General features: G+C 37.4%; 1 protein-coding gene across 3 annotated transcripts in view; it reads left to right on the plus strand.

The window, feature by feature from the left end:
• PALS2 (protein associated with LIN7 2, MAGUK p55 family member) overlaps positions 1-16,127 on the plus strand; it is a 55,646-nt gene extending 39,519 nt beyond the window's left edge. For all 3 annotated transcript variants that reach the window (XM_074574864.1, XM_074574865.1, XM_074574866.1), the window contains 9 exons: positions 3,908-4,060; positions 4,584-4,811; positions 6,005-6,136; positions 7,470-7,569; positions 8,123-8,191; positions 9,233-9,394; positions 11,999-12,201; positions 12,607-12,735; positions 15,061-16,127. In XM_074574864.1, coding sequence (XP_074430965.1) covers positions 3,908-4,060; positions 4,584-4,811; positions 6,005-6,136; positions 7,470-7,569; positions 8,123-8,191; positions 9,233-9,394; positions 11,999-12,201; positions 12,607-12,735; positions 15,061-15,237 — 1,353 coding nt within the window. In that variant the 3' untranslated portion in view covers positions 15,238-16,127. The remainder of the gene's footprint in view (positions 1-3,907; positions 4,061-4,583; positions 4,812-6,004; positions 6,137-7,469; positions 7,570-8,122; positions 8,192-9,232; positions 9,395-11,998; positions 12,202-12,606; positions 12,736-15,060) is intronic.
• The last annotated feature ends 282 nt before the right edge of the window (positions 16,128-16,409 follow it).

A 16,409-nucleotide genomic window follows, 5' to 3' on the forward strand; every position in this document is an offset into this window, starting at 1 on the left:
TGGCTTCTGGACTACAGGTGCATGTATGGTTATACATTACATTTGACTGTCTGTTCCCTCCTTTTTCTCATTTCTCCGTTCATTCCTATATTTTTCTTCCCTTCTACTTTTTACCCTTTTTAGTTTTAACAGAACTTTTAAGGGGTCAACGTGTGGAAGATACTAAGTTCTTCTGAGTTTCACAGTACTGGCTAGCCATCAGGCCAGTTGGTATCAAAGAGCCATCTGGCACATATAGTGCATAGAAAAGGCTATAGGAAGTCTTACCAGACAGTAACTGGAGAGCAGAAGAGAGGAATGGGAAGAGACGTTGCCTTCAGGGAAGAGGGAGGAGTTGAAAGTATCACACAGTTGGAGGGGTTAAACATGCAGAAGAATCACTTGTGCTGCTTATGGAAGAACTTGTTACTTTCACCTTTCCAAGAATTATGCAAGCCATTCATCCCAAATATTACATTCTGCTGGCAATAAAATACTTAATCTGAAAAGCAGCCAATATTTTCTTCTAATAGTTAGCTTTATAACGGCTAATCATACCTTTAAAATGTTTCATTTAGAAAGTGATCTTAAGTTCTCTCCTAGATGGATCTTAATTTATAGGGTTATTTTTCCCACATGTTCATGCCTCCTTAATAGCCCCTCTGATTTCTCTAAGATCTTAAATGATTTCCTGCCTTTTCCAGAACGGCCTTTAAAAATGTATTCTTTTCACATGTACATTAGGGGCCTGTATTCCATTTATTAAGCTCTAATATTTAGACGGTGTTATCAGAGAAGACTAGCACATATTTAGTGCATAAAAAAGGAACAGAAATATTTTAAGTACTTTTGAGGCCTGAAATGTTAGGAAATGAGTCCTGAATTCAAGACCATAGATTGTTCTGCTCTTAGGTATTCCCCCCAACTCCTGCCCCCAAGTGGTAGTTTAATTGTTCCATTGGATCACAGTTGGAGAAAGTTACCATATAGGGCAGGCAATGCTTAATAACATATACAGATTGTGCTGAGAATTTTTTTTTGGAAAAACAAACTTTGACTTTCAACTTGGCTTCAGCACTGTAGCGGGCCTTGGATGTTTCATGTTTCTTTGTTTACTGCATTTTCAATTACTGTCAAATAAGAATAGCCACAGAAAACTACTGTAAAGAAGTCAATATATTCTAAATTTATGGATTACTTTATGACAGTATTTTGCACAAAGGGGCCGTACTGTCTGCCACAGGACCGTATGTCCATTGTGTGGGATATCTCTTGTGATATGCAGAGAGTTCTTCTAAATGGCTTATTCCAGAAACCTTGTTGTTTTTTCCATGATATCCTCTCTACAGTTACCCAGTCCTGGATAGTCAGCTGATCCTGTTTACATGCTTTATGGAGGAAACTTTGAACCATTTTATGGTTGTTGATTATTCAGTCCATGTTGTTTTGCAGACTTTGGCAGTGGTTTTATAAGTGTTCTAGCACCAGTATGGGAAAGGAGAGATTGGAGAGGAGCTCTGGAGTTGCAGGAGCACAAGATACTACGTTTTCTGAAACCATAAACAAGTAAAGTTCATGCAAATGTATTTCTCAGATCACTCAACCGTATTACTGAAATAAGAAAGTAACTGAGCGACATAAAATGTTGGAGAGTAGTCTGGCAGTGGATACAGACACATGGCCTCTGTTGCCAGGTGGCTTTGTCTAAGGGTTCTTCAGGACCATATATACTGTGACCTGGCTGGCTGGAAACAGTCTTGTAAAACTGGTATAGATTCCTGAGTTTCAGAACCGAGAGTTCGATATGGGAAGGTAGTAAATTAACTATGGCTTCTTTTAGGAAACCAATAACTACTTTTCTTAAAGAAACCTTTTATAATTGTGGGCAGAAATGTTGATAGTCCTTGATAATCCTTCTGTGACTCAGCCGTTATGTAAATAGCCAGTAGAAGATTTTGTGATGGTTAAGTAGTAGTTGAAAGAATTCATGCTTATCCATAAAACTGAGTGAATAAATAGTCAGAATGCGGAATGAGATCAGATTTAAGAAATGAAGAATCTTACAGAGCGTGTTAATATGAAAAGGATGACACATACTCTTAGATTAGTAGTCTTTTTTTGACTGTGGATCAGATTATAATTCATAAATTACATGACTATTAAGGGCAGGGAGCTCTACAAGCATGGTTATGTGTAAGGCTCCATGAGAAATCTAGTGGTTTGTGGCCAGAAAGTTTGGGAACAATTTGTTCTAGCATGTGACCAAAAGAGAAAACTGGAAGTATCATGCTGGTGTATCTGCTTGGTTTTGTCAGTGGTAATGAGTTAAAATGTGTAATTGATGCTAGTTGTTTTCATTTTGGAAATGTAGAAAGATCCAAAGATGTTGCTTGCAAACATTGGCAGAGAGAGAGATCTGTTCTCCTGGTTTCTGAATTGGATGTGTCTTGGATAATGAAGAATTAGAAATTGCAACCATCTGACAGCTGCTTGATTTTAATAAATGATTGGTTTTCCTATTTAATTTGATTTGGTTTATGTCCACAGTATCAGAGCAGCCACAATAAGCAGCTGTCTTTACAGTCTTAATGGCAGGGGCAGCATCGGTGAATTAGTACCTCCTTCTAACCTCAATTTGAAGTCTCAGCAGGGCCATTGTGTAATGGGCAGATTAAAATGACTGTTCAGGTTTGTGACACTTTGAGGGCTTGCGTGTTGAGCTTAGCACTAAACTAATAAGGTTGCATAACTTTTAGGTCAGAGGTGGCTTACAGAAGGATGGAGCAGACTGCATTGCAAATTTTTCAGATTTGTTTAAATGTTTTCAGTTCACTTGCTCTGCTTTCTAGTAGTTTACTGTCTTCCTCTGGCATGTGCATGTCGCTATCAGTGATGGTCCCTATGGTGTCTTCTCTTTTTAGCTACTTATTTGACACCAGTCAGTGATCTGACTTAAGACCGTATCTCATCAGGTCACTGTTTGAAACAAAGCTATGTTGTTTGAGGCCTAGAAGGCATCTCCTCTATTTGCTTCTTTTCCTCTTTCTGTATCTGTCAGTGAGACTCTCTGTGCTATAGGATCCTTTGTCTTGAACTACCGCATATGGTGGCTATAGGATGCCACTTTTCCTCTTTAAGACAGAAAGTCTCCACTGTCTAGAACTTCACAAGTTTGATCTTGTTTTACCTGTATGTATTGTCTTATAAATCTTTTCTTTAAATCTTAAAGTATTTTTATGAGAAAATCAAGTCTAAATTTCATTGCCTTGCAAAGATGTTTATACTTATTTGGATCTCCTCCTTTTGCTTTGTATTTATGTATGTGGACTGGTGAAAACACCATTAACTGTAAGGTCCGAGCTCTTGTCTTCCAGAAAGTTAATTCTGTCAACTTAGATTCATTTGGTCATAGAATTCTGCCTTGGCTTTATGCAAGCAGAAAGCACTCATTTTGCAGATTGCTGGAAATCCTTGCATACCTGTAATTATCCAAATTACCGTGGAGGAAAATTTTGTTACATTAAACACAAGTATCTAATAATGAGTTATCTTCATATTTTTTGCAGTGGGTTGTTTGTTTACTTTAATCATTTGCTCAGATACTGTCTCAGTAGGTGAAAGGCAATATTAGGTACTCTTTTTTCCATCTTCTTCCCTGCATGATCACACATTCCTTACGCATTCATTACGTTTTTCCTATACTTCTGTGAGAAGTATTTGTATTTACAAAAGAGAGCGTATTTGCCAGGACAGTAGGCTTATCAGTCCATGTGAGTACTTGAATGTCAGTTTTTGCTCCATTCTATGTGAAGTTAAGAGTTTTATGATCTGATCCCAAAAGGGCAGATTCAGTGGTTATTCAGCACTAAATCCTTTTGCAAATTGTTATTTCATCATTTTAAAAAAGGCTTTTTCTGTTCCTTTGCAGTCACTCTTGGAAGCACATGATATTGTGGCTTCAAAATGTTACGATTCTCCTCCTTCTAGCCCAGAAGTCAATAATTCTTCAGTGAACAACCAGATTGTTCCAGTAGATGCTATTCGTATCCTTGGAATTCACAAAAGAGCAGGAGAACCACTGGTAAGTAATTGAAGATGAGTAAGTCTTTAATTTAAAAGTGCAAGTGAAAACATTTGCGCGTGCCTGATTTCTATGTTTTAATTATTTCCGTAATGTTGTGTCATTTAGTGGGTGATAGGATCAGTATGGAGAGGTTGAAATAAGAAGATACTTGTATATTGTCCATCCTGTTCTCTTTAAAAAAATTATGGGATAGTGAATAAGCAGTCATTAGGCTGAATGACTTGCTAGCATAACTGACTAACACAACATCTGTTTGGTCCTGATAGAAAATGACAGTATTGCATGCAGTCGAGAACAATACAGTCATTGTTCACTCGCATGAAAACTTTGTCTGAAAGTACTTTTGTGTCACCTGGTGATTATCTGTGAATTAAGGACTCTTACGCTGTAGTAACTATTACTGTCTGTTTTCATTGGGGTGGATAGAATATCCCAGAGCTGTATATCTTTGCCTGAGATAATGGTAAAATGAAATTGAAATTCAAACAATGGTAAACTGGGTGTCACGTACCTCTTTCAGGGTGTTACGTTTAGAGTTGAGAACAATGATCTGGTAATAGCACGAATTCTTCATGGCGGAATGATAGATCGACAAGGTCTTCTGCACGTAGGTGACATTATTAAAGAGGTGAATGGCCATGAGGTTGGAAACAATCCAAAGGAATTGCAGGAACTGCTGAAAAATATTAGTGGCAGTGTCACTCTGAAGATTCTCCCCAGCTACAGAGATACTGTTATTCCTCAACAGGTCAGTAGCACGTTTCTAACAATTCTATCAAAAGTGCTTCTGCTTGGTACTTTATTGCATAAGATTATTTTAAGATTTTGGATTAGACATGTTTTGATTATTTTGTGTATTTAATGCTAGCAGGATGGATAAAATGTAGATACCTGTGTTCACCTTTAACTACATTTTGGAAATGGGTTTATTCAGAAGATTAATACCGTGCCTAGTATGCCTGCTTAAAAAATTCTAATTAGTATCTAAGATTGATAAGCATTTGTTTACTACATATAAAGCCAGTTTGTTTGACATCCTGGGACCTCTGATGACCTAGTCACAATCACAGTAAACTGCAGTGAACTGCATGTGTTGGTACCATGATCAGTGTCCAAGTAATCTGTTTCATAGAATTCAGAAACACATTGAATTCGACAGATGAGCTTGAACTCGCTGACTTAAGGAGGAACTTGCATGGTGGCTATTGCTTATCCTTTTGTTGTTGCTGCAGGCAGTTGGTTTCTCCACTGCAGAAGTAACTTGTTGCTCTAAATCAGTACATTTGAAACATCTTACAAGACAGTCCTTCAGGTAGTGGGTCTCAATGCCCGTGACTATAATAGACTATGCTTACATTGAGGACATGCTGAGGGAATGGGCTCTATTTGAGGCAGGTGGGCTGCTTCCTTTGCTCCCCAGCCTGGTAGAGAAAAAGTCAAAGATGTTTCCAGTCTGCTGGTGCAACTTACTGGTTCTTCCCCTGCATCAAAATTGAGTTCCAAGCAGTCGCATATCCTGTTTGTTTCAAAACACTGAGTTCATGGTGAAATCAATTCTTAAGATTCCACAAGCCTTGAATACAGTGTTCTCATTCTGAGATTTTTTTATATTTTTAAGTAATTTAAAGTCAGAATACAAATTGAGTTGTATATACCAAAATGCAAAAATGAGTGTTTTGTAATACATTGTCCAAATAGAACAGTTGTTTTTTTATTTTTATCATGAAGCTCCTTGAGCCAAGGTTTGCACTGCTGATTATTCTATTCTCTCAGCTGGTATATGCCAGTTTTTCCCATAGATTGTGTTTTACTCGCCAAATGCAACTTCGATCGTGTCAAACCTTTTATGCTGTAGGTAAAGACATTACTTCAGTTTGACAGATAAATTAGTAAGAACGTATTTTATAATGTTTAAGCTTTGTACATTTTTACATATTTCAGGTTTTTGTGAAGTGTCATTTTGATTACAATCCATATAATGACAACCTCATCCCATGCAAAGAAGCAGGTCTGAAATTTTCTAAAGGAGAAATTCTTCAGATTGTAAACCGGGAAGATCCAAATTGGTGGCAGGTCGGTAAAAAGATTAAAAAAATAAAATATAAACCTGAAAAGTTTCACTAGTTGCCTTAATAATAAACTCTTTAAATTATGTTCTACTTCCATGTAACAGTAGATGTGAAAAAAAATATTTACACTGCAATATATTACACTGTTAATTTCTAGATATTAACGGTTGAAATACTAGAGAAAATTGAATGGTATAAATTGTATATGTAACACTCATTTTGCTATTACTGCTATTTATTTGTCTTTCTTCTTACATCATAAGCCTAGACATTCTAAAATCAGTTTAAGTGGACAATTCCTAGCAGAAAGTCTTAGGTTGACTGTGAATTGTGGTAAGCCTTCCCTGGCAGTGGCTGTGGAAGAAGTGGACCCTGTCCTGAGCGCTCAGAGTTGAGGAGAGAGAGGGGAGTTAACCCTGTGGATTTGAAGAGGGGTGAGAATAGGTATTTGGAGAAGCTGTATCTTTTTATTTCCACAGTGGTGGTCAATGTCTGTGAGCTGTAACATGCATGTTCATAATCCAAGTGTTTGGCACTATTTCAAGTATGAACAGTTCACCCTGCTTTAAGGTCATATTCAGTCCTTCAGTAGAAATGTAATCCAGTCTTACCCTATCTTTATTTTTTGTAAGACTTTATACATGCAATTAAGCATTACCAGTGCCTTTGAAAGTGGGACAAGTGGTCCTGTAAGAAACGTTTCTCAACTGAGACAGATACTCAAAATTGCAAGTGGCAGTGGCAATCTAGGCAAAGAGTTTAGCACTATTAATTTCCCTTTCTACCCTTAAATTGCTCACCCTTTTGCTAGATAACAAGGAATAGTGAGCCAGTTGTTACTTGAGGGCAATATATATATGACTTCTTTAAAAGCAACAAAAATACTTGAATATACATCAACAACCGTTGCTGAATTCTGTTGCTTGTCAGTGACAGTAATAACAGAAAGAGACTAAAAAGTGTGAGGGAAGACAGAAAATTTATTACTGCTGAGTTAATTAGTTTCAGGAGTTAGACACTCCAAAACTCTGGAGTAGTTTGACATTTAGCTTGCATTCTGTCTTCTGTGTTGCTTTTCAAATTCTCCAGTTGTAACCTGTGGGAGTCCAGGAGAAATCAATCTTAAACACTCGATCGGTGGCAAAAATGAAATGAGTTAAACCAATATAGTGTGTTGCAAGTATTGCTATGCAGATCATGCCACTGAGAAAAAAAGTAAAATGCATCAATACTTACCATTGAGAAACTCTGGCAGTGTGAAAGTCACTCAACACCACCTTGATGAGAAAAATGCTTCTGATAAGTAACCTGTGATTTTCTGCACCCACCCCCCCCAGGCTAGTCATGTCAAAGAAGGAGGAAGTGCGGGGCTTATTCCTAGCCAGTTCTTGGAAGAGAAGAGAAAGGCCTTTGTTAGGAGGGACTGGGACAACTCAGGTGAGATTTAATGAATTTCAGGCATAGATTCTTCTCTGCCTCCATTTGTTTTGCTTTTCCTGCCCTCATAGATACTAGAAAACTAATGTGTGAGAATACACAAAATATTGCGAAACACTGATTATTATATTTTGGCTTTGACTGAAGGACAAAGGCTAAAGTCTATGCTTAGTCTTCGCAGATACCTGAATCAGTTTTGCCACCTGCTGATGAAAAGCTATATGAGGTGGGAAAGGCATAAGAATTAGCTCTCTTTCTTTTAAATTATATTTTTATAGTATTCACTGAAAGTTAATAAATTAAACATGTTTGATGGATTTTTCTGCTGCTTTTTACAAAGCTTTCTAGGAAAATTAACTTTTTCTCTGTGTTTGATTCTTACCATACCATTTGATGTGTATGAAAATAGATGTGATCTTCTGCCATAGAGTATATAAAATTCTAAATAGTCCTTGTAGATTTAATAAGGTTAAATTGAATATGTTCATGTAAATAAGCCTTGGAAAAATATATTTAACAAAAATTATGAGTTTGTCTCAATTTTTATTTCTAGGGCCTTTCTGCGGAACGATAAGCAGCAAAAAAAAGAAAAAAATGATGTATCTCACTACAAGAAATGCAGGTATCTCTTAATATTACATATGAATCAAAGTTCTCTAGGCTTCTAAACTTGCAGAGTCTAGTGTTTCCAGAGCTGAAAGACTTGCAGTAAAATATATGATTATAAATTTGATAGGTCAGGTGGTTTTTATGGTTTAAAAGCAATAGTGGCCAGTGGAGATATGGTGGTGCTGAGTCCATCTTTTGGTAGGTGGAAGTCAGAAGAACTGTGAGTTAAAAGAGAAGAAAAAAAAAGTGAAAGCTTTATTGCCAGCAGGCTGAAGGATGTGATCCTTCCCCTCTACTCAGCACTGGTGAGGCCACACCTGAAGTGTACTGGGCTCCTCCACAGTGCAAGAGATACATGGACACGTGAAGATGATGAAGGGACTGGAACATCCCTCCTGTGAGCAAAGGCGGAGAGAGCTGGGACTGCTCAGTCCGGAGAAGAGAAGGCTTTGGGGGGGTTCTCATCAACGGATATAAATACCTGAAGGGAGGGTGCAAAGAACCAGGCACTTTTCAGAGGAGCCCAGTGAAGGGAGCAGAGGCAACAAGCAACAATACAGGAGATTCGCTCTGAGCATCAAGAAACACTTTTTCCACCATCAGGGTGACTTGAGCACTGGCCCAGTTTGCCCAGAGAGGTTGTCGAGTCTTCCTTCTTGGAGATATTCCACAGCCATCTGGACACGGTCCTGGGCAACCATCTCCAGTTAGCCCTCCTTGAGCAGGAGGGTTGGACCAGGTGACTTGCAGAGGTCCCTTCCAACCTCAACCATTCTGTGAAAGCTCACTAATTGTTAATGACAGTTTTCTCATTCTGATTCAATCTCAAATTTTCTCCTTTGAAGTAAAGGTAATAATCTGACCTTATGCTGTCCATGAAAGGGTTTATTCCCATACCAATTTAAAGCAAGAAAGCTTTTATCAGACTTGATGCCCTTTGAGTACTATTTATATTCACATGTGGTGTGTTGATATATAGCAGGACTGCTTAAATATTTTTTCTTAAAGTACTGACTGTGTATTAACTATTCTTTTTGTACATTTGTCAATATAGAATTTGATCGTCATGAAATCCAGATCTATGAGGAAGTAGCAAAAATGCCTCCTTTTCAGAGGAAGACACTGGTCTTAATTGGGGCCCAAGGAGTGGGGCGAAGGAGTTTGAAGAACAGGTTTATAGTACTGAATCCTACCAGATTTGGAACAACAGTGCCATGTAAGTTTTGTCACCATTCCTATTGTAATATCCTGCTGTGAGTCTCTGATTATCTGGAAAATACCTGATATTTATCCCAGTGATTCAGGGTAGGAGTAATTTTGTCACAGTATAAAAGTTGTATAGAGTGGGAAAAGAAAAAGGTTCTTCGTCTTCTCAGACAACTGAACTAACATATGATGACAGTGAAAATATTTGCAACTAGCAATTAAATGTTACTGATGCTGCAGAAGAGCTATTTTTGCATGTGCAGTGTTTCAGTCTGCTATGTTTCTTCAGTGAAAGTCAGCATCAGTTACTGAGGGGATTCTAGAAGTTTCCTTGTAGTCTTCTGTAATGAATAGCCAGTGGAGTTTCTCAGGTCTGCTGTTTAGTTTTCCATCTGTAGAAGCACCCTAGGTATTATAAATTGTTACTTCAGTATTAGAAATGTAGGGAAAAGCAACAAACTTCCAGTAAAACTGAAGTGTTTGTGATCTCCACGATTTGTGTGATAGTCTGATGTTTTAATACATCTAGCCTCAAGCCCAGGATCTTTTTCTCCCTGTCAAGTTCAGAAAAAACCTCCTCCCTCACTGAAGTTTTGTTTTCTTGCCTTCCTTCCACATAGTTACTTTGCTCATTCACAAGATCTTTATTTTTTTTAACTCCCCCCAGTATGACTGCTGACCAGAGAAATCTCCCCTAGCTACTTACTATTCTCCTCCTGCAACCTGCTTTTCACAGTTTCAAAACCAGTCTGTGCCTTTCTGTTTTCAGTGGGCAAGGAGTAGATCTGATAATAGGGGAGGAGGGACAGGTCTTAAAGATAAATTGTGCAACATGAGAAAACCGGTTTCTGTAATTTGTTGAATCTCTAACGCCAAAACCAGCCAGGGCTCTAAGAATTGGTATGTGTGACTGATAACAAGGTTGACTTCTCAGGGCTACTTTTTAAAGAAATCCTCCCCTGTGTGAATCTCATTATTTTATATTGGCAAAACAGTAAGAAACTTTTTATTACTTCTAAAATTCTTTATTCCCTTTTTAAAAAGCCCTCAGAATTACTGGTTTCTCTAAAATGCTATATAGATGCTTAAATATATATAAGTAATGCAACGCAGTGATAAAATGCTTTCGCTTGGAGCTCTTGAACACCCTTCAAAGGCATAAAAATTAACTTTTCCAACCTATCAATCTGACAATCTACTCATGTGCATGCAGTACATAGTTATTGTATATAGAATATCCTCTCTACTTTAGATATAGATTTTAAGTAGGATAATCAGTAATCTTAGTTGGGCTCGGTTTCTCTGATCAGAAGAAAATTCTCATGGTTATTCACAAACGAATATGTGGGGGGAGGGTTGGTTTTTTGTTTTTGTTTTTTAAATGGCTGAATCGGATCCATTTTGCTATGGGGAGAAGCACGTCCTTGGTGTTGAGCTCTAATCTATCAGATGGTGCTGTGTTCTTTTTCTTCAGCATGGATAGCCGAACTCATCTTCTTGCTGTAAACTGTTAAAGCTCATTCTCCAGAATTTATTTCAAACTGATAAGATTTATTTGTATTGTATTAACAATTATAGTTTTCATCTCTCTATAGAATCTTGGCTAAAACTAGATGTTCTAGTAATAACGCTTATTGCTAATGGCTTCAGAAGATCATTTCTCCTGGAACGTGCATTTTCTGTAATGCTGAAGTTGATAGGAATTACTGGAAGGGGGAGAATGCTTTCCAGTTGTGTTACCAAGTTGCACCAAGTGGTGATACGGCACTAAGTGGTGATACAAGTATTAACAAAGGGATCCATTCACTCTTACGTTTAAGATATTCTAGAGTTCAAATCTAATTAAATGCAAGTAGTGGGCAGATAATATGACAATAGGACAGCAAAGTGGGTAATAAGCTGATTTTTTTTGTTATTAAATTTTATTTATTTTCACTTTCTTGCTTAAATAATGTCTGTACCGCACAGTCTAGCCAATACCCAAAATAGCTGCTAATGTTTTACTTAATTATTTGCTTTAATCTCTCTGCGGTGAATTTACCTTGCTTTAAAAAGGGTAAGTTGTCCTGGAAGGCAGCATTAGCTGCACTCCACTAAAATTGTGCTACGGTGGCCGGGCTTCTGATATTTAAGCTGATTTTCTTTAGAGCTAGCTCAGGTAATTCTACCCCGAATAACAGGGCAAAGTGTGTGCTAAGGTCTGGGAGATGGGTTGGAGCAGATTTTGATGTGTGCTCAGTCATTTTCGGAAGTACGTTTGGCATTTGAGAGTTAAATTTCCATTTGATTTCCAAGTCACTTAAATAACTATTTTATTAAGTGAATAATCAAAAAAAAGATATGAAAGAGCATTGTATATGGTGTGAAGGAGTAATAGAAAGGAAATAAGCAAATGGGTGGGTAAGCAACAGGAAAGAATAAAAATAAAGGGAACAGGAGGGGTTCAGTTTGGAAACTTGCACTACAGCAATTGATTAATCTGTATATGGAGCAATTATAGTTGTATATTAATGTGTATTATACTCTCCCTAACTTCATAGGCAGCCCGGTGTCCTATTTGTATTCCAAATATAAAAAGAAAACATTCAGTTTATATTTTAAATTTTTTGTTTAGTTACTTCACGAAAGCCAAGGGATGATGAAAAGGATGGGCAAGCGTACAGATTTGTGTCACGAGCTGAAATGGAGATGGATATCAAAGCTGGCAGATATTTAGAGCATGGAGAATATGAAGGAAATCTTTATGGCACCAAAATTGATTCCATCCTTGAAGTTGTTCAGACAGGAAGGACCTGCATCTTGGACGTGAATCCACAGGTATATCATTTATAATGTTACACTACAAGGTAGGAATGTAACGTTGCAGAGATCTGCCTTTACATTTGAAGGCTTCTTATCTGGTTTCGAGATTACAGTATCAACTGGGTTCTTGCATTTGTGGCACTGAGTTGGAATGAGTTAGAAAGATGGAATTAAAAACAACTTAGATTCTGCATGGAAGAGGAGTCTTGCAGAGGAGTAAATAATCTTTTTAGCCAAGGAAAGAATGATGTTGAGCATTTCAAAAGGCAGCATAGGAGTTTCTAAAATAGAAATAAAAATCTTCGCTTATGTGTTTCTGCCCATTGTAACAGACTAGTTTTGCAGTGCCCCTTGAGTAATGGGGACACGTGGTGAGTCACTCTCAAACTATGTGTTTTTTTTCTTTTTCTTTGCTCCTAGGCCCTGAAAATATTGAGGACTTCAGAATTCATGCCCTATGTAGTGTTTATTGCTGCGCCAGAGTTGGAGACTTTGCGTGCTATGCACAAGGCTGTGGTAGATGCTGGAATTACAACCAAACTTCTCACTGTAAGCAGATTATTTCATGTTTAGTTTGCTTTGAACAGGATGTTCTTAGATGTATTTTTTTTTTACTTTCATTTTAGATGGAATTTGTTCTGAAATTCATGTCTCTAAGAAAAGTTAGGCAATGCTTTTGCTGATTACTTAGTAGAAGTTAATCAAATACTATATATAAGGCAGATTGCTTCTTTCTTAAAAATAGACCTCTTACAGAGAAGTGTTGATTACAAAAATTACTTCTAATGTGTTCTTTGGGAAGTGTCACCTTTGATTATTTGCATAGATATTTGATGGTGGGAATTGTTCTTTTATGTAAATGTCTTTCCTTCACTTTCCCTATCTCTCCCCCTCAAAATGTTTTCTTCAGGTTTGTCTTATATAGGTGTGCTTTAAAAATGGAATCTCTAATCCTTAGGAAAGATATTGCAGCCTGAGTGAAAAAAGACAAAACCCAAACAAACAAAAAAACCCCAACACACAAAAACCCCCACAGAACGCAATTAAGCCTTGTTTCCACAAGCATGTGCTGCAGTGAGAGTGGCTGGGAGCTGCCAGAAGAAGTGTTGAATAGCTTCTCTGCCCCTTACGTTCCTTGGATTTGTCATGTAAAACGAAGTGGCACATTTTATTCATTAGATCTTCTCTCCTTTTCTGAGACACAGTGTGTAGCAGAGCGAAATGAGACATGCTTCCTGCAGCGCAGCAAATTATAAATTTTCTGTATGGGCATGACCCTTCCCAGCTGCAGGACCAAAGCAAAAAAAGCCAGACGGAGCAGTTAAGACACCCATCCTCTGTGTTCAGCAGCACAACTGCCCCATCTGAGAAAAGCCCTGGTTTGCTGAAACTCACAAGAGTGCTACAGCTTAGATAGTAGCAGTACCTTGTATAATGCTGATAAGGCATTCAAAGCAATAAAATGGGGGTGGGTTAATTTCCACTAAATGAATATGGGATTTTTAGTCTTTTTTGTTTTTCTTTTCTTTTCAAAACCTGTGAGATCCCATTCTCTTAACCACATGAGAGAACGTCATGTGGTCCAGAATCTAGTCATGGATTCTGGCTATTAGAGATTCTGGTATCTCTGTGGGTGCTTGGCTTTTCCTCCTCCCTGCCCCAAATGAACCTTGAATTTTGTGATGCATATACAAGAAGGCAAGATTAAAACTGTCCAGACAACTATAACAGTAAATTCCTGTATTTCCTAATAATCTGTTCCCTAAGGGACTTCCTTGCCTTTGTTTTCCTTGTCCTTATGAATAATAAAGAGGATAGTTAGTTTTTAAAATATGCATTTCTTTATCTTTATGGATTCTAAATCATATCTGTACACATGCATAGAAAGAGTGTGATTTCCTGTTTCATATTCCTGTACTTCCTGAACAAATGAAAAGCCAATGTAGTTTAAAGTATTACGTTCTGGCTCTTGTGGTGCTACATTTGCGTGTCTCCTTCATTTACTGTGAAGGAAAGGCTGTTCGCAGACTTACTTTTTCATTTTGGCTTTTGTATTGACAACTGTATCAGGACTTGAAAATATTAAAATAAATATGGTCAAGGGGACAAATCTCATAACCGGTTACAAAAAATTGCTTTTGTGCAAAAGTGGAGAGGCATTTTCTAAGAATGTAGGATTAACGAAACATAAAAAAACTGCTCAGTGGCAGCACTTCATGAAGGCTTCATAATGTAGGAACATAAATTTCCTGCATATTTTGCAGCTCATGTCAGAACTGAAATAATGCAGCGGTAGTTTACAAATAGGGAGCTGATGTCAGGTGAGCAAGGCTGAAATGTAGCCTCTGAAAGCAATAGGGTATTCTAGAGCTTTGTTCTGCTAGAAATGTGTCTTTCATTGTCTTTCATTTCGTACTAATTTAAATTCTTGGGGTTTTGGGTGCTTTCCATGGAAATAAAAAAGGGCATCAATGTATTTACGTAACTGATTGACTCAGTCGTTCCTAAAGAATTCATTTTATTCTGATGGGATCGTCAGTTGCACGTACAAAATGATGAACTGCCCGTTGTTCAGATCAACCCAAGTTCATGTGCTTCTATTGACTTTCTTGAAAACTGCAAGATTTGCAAACATTTGGTGGCCATATTTAATATTATTGGCCCAGCACGTAACATTTTCAGCCCTTTCAATGCATTTTAGCTTATGGTTTTTGTGGATTTACCATAAGAAATAAAAAAAAACTTTCATTATTTTTAAGATATATTCAGTATATAGCTTTAAATAGTTGCAGTGCGTGACGAAGAGATGCTTCTATATTGGTAAGGATTTGACAAGTCTTTTGTTCTCAGTAATCTTTAACATCTCTTCAACAGGACACCGATTTGAAAAAAACCGTGGATGAAAGTGCTCGGATCCAGAGAGCCTACAACCACTACTTTGATCTGACCATTGTAAATGACAACCTGGACAAAGCCTTCGAGAAGCTCCAGACTGCCATCGAGAGACTGCGGCTGGAGCCACAGTGGGTCCCAATTAGCTGGGTATATTGAGATTTCTCAAGAGGAGCTTAAGTAACAAATAAAATCAGCTGCAGCAAATATGCTAATGTGACGTTGTGTAGATACCAACGATAACCTACGGCACCTGTGCATTTTTACTCTGTGTATATTCAACAGTACACTGTTCTGAATTTTTATAAAAAAGTTGAAGGGAAAGTGTACTTAAATATGTAATTTATTTTAATTTTTCTAACTTTTTACAGATAACCTTTCTATTCATATCACATGAAGGAAATGCGTTTAAGCATTTTTATATGTTTTGATTTAGTACCTTTGCCTTTTTCATCTAAGAAACTTTCAGTCATTCACTTCAACATTTACGTCTTGGTCTTACATTTTCACTGTGATTAAAAAAAGGATACTTGAAACAATTTTTGTAAAACTTGTTAACGTCAGTGTTTAACTGGTCAAAAGTCTTATTAGTCTTATTAGGAAGGAACACTAATTTCTTTTGGGGTTTTTTTCTTCCTTAAAAAAATAATAATTTCATGGGAGCAGAATTTTCAATCTTAAAAGCAGCAGCCAACACCCAGCTCCATTGCTCCGGCTTCTTTCGGCTTAATGTTGGTGCATTCTTGATGTTTCACAAATTCTTGACGTCGCTTGATTTAGACGACTGCTGTGTAGGTTCCTCTTGAAACAACGTAAAGCAATCCCTTGCAAGCTGCTTATTAGGCTGTTCTTGGGAGCCAACCAGTTCACCCAGTACAGGTGAAGTACTGACGTGCAAGGTTAGAATTACCTTGTACGCAAGGTAATTCAGTGCGATTTGAATAACGGTCAAGTAGCCTGAGAGAGAACCTGGTAACACGGAGCCTTGTAGAGTGACGCTTAATGTTTAGGAGTATTTATTCACACCTGCAAAAACACATTGCTTTAGGAAAAAAAAAAAAGAAAAAAATGGGGGCGGGCATTTTCTTTTCTTAGGACATTGTTTGATATTTGTGTAGTGATCTGTGGCTTAATTTCCTGTGAAATCTAGCTGGGTTCTATATTATCTTTTTGGATATTTGTGTGTGATCAACTGCTGTATTCTTATGAGTGTGATGTAATGTAATTTCTGTGCTTTTTGTTCTTAATTGTTTTTAATTGCATTTTTTGTTAGATAGCTTATGAATTGGAAGCTTCCTGCTAAAAAGCAGTGTTGTTTATACGTTTTTGTT

The sequence above is a fragment of the Larus michahellis genome, chromosome 2 (genome assembly GCF_964199755.1).
Source record: "Larus michahellis chromosome 2, bLarMic1.1, whole genome shotgun sequence".
Taxonomy (NCBI): Eukaryota; Metazoa; Chordata; class Aves; order Charadriiformes; family Laridae; genus Larus; species Larus michahellis.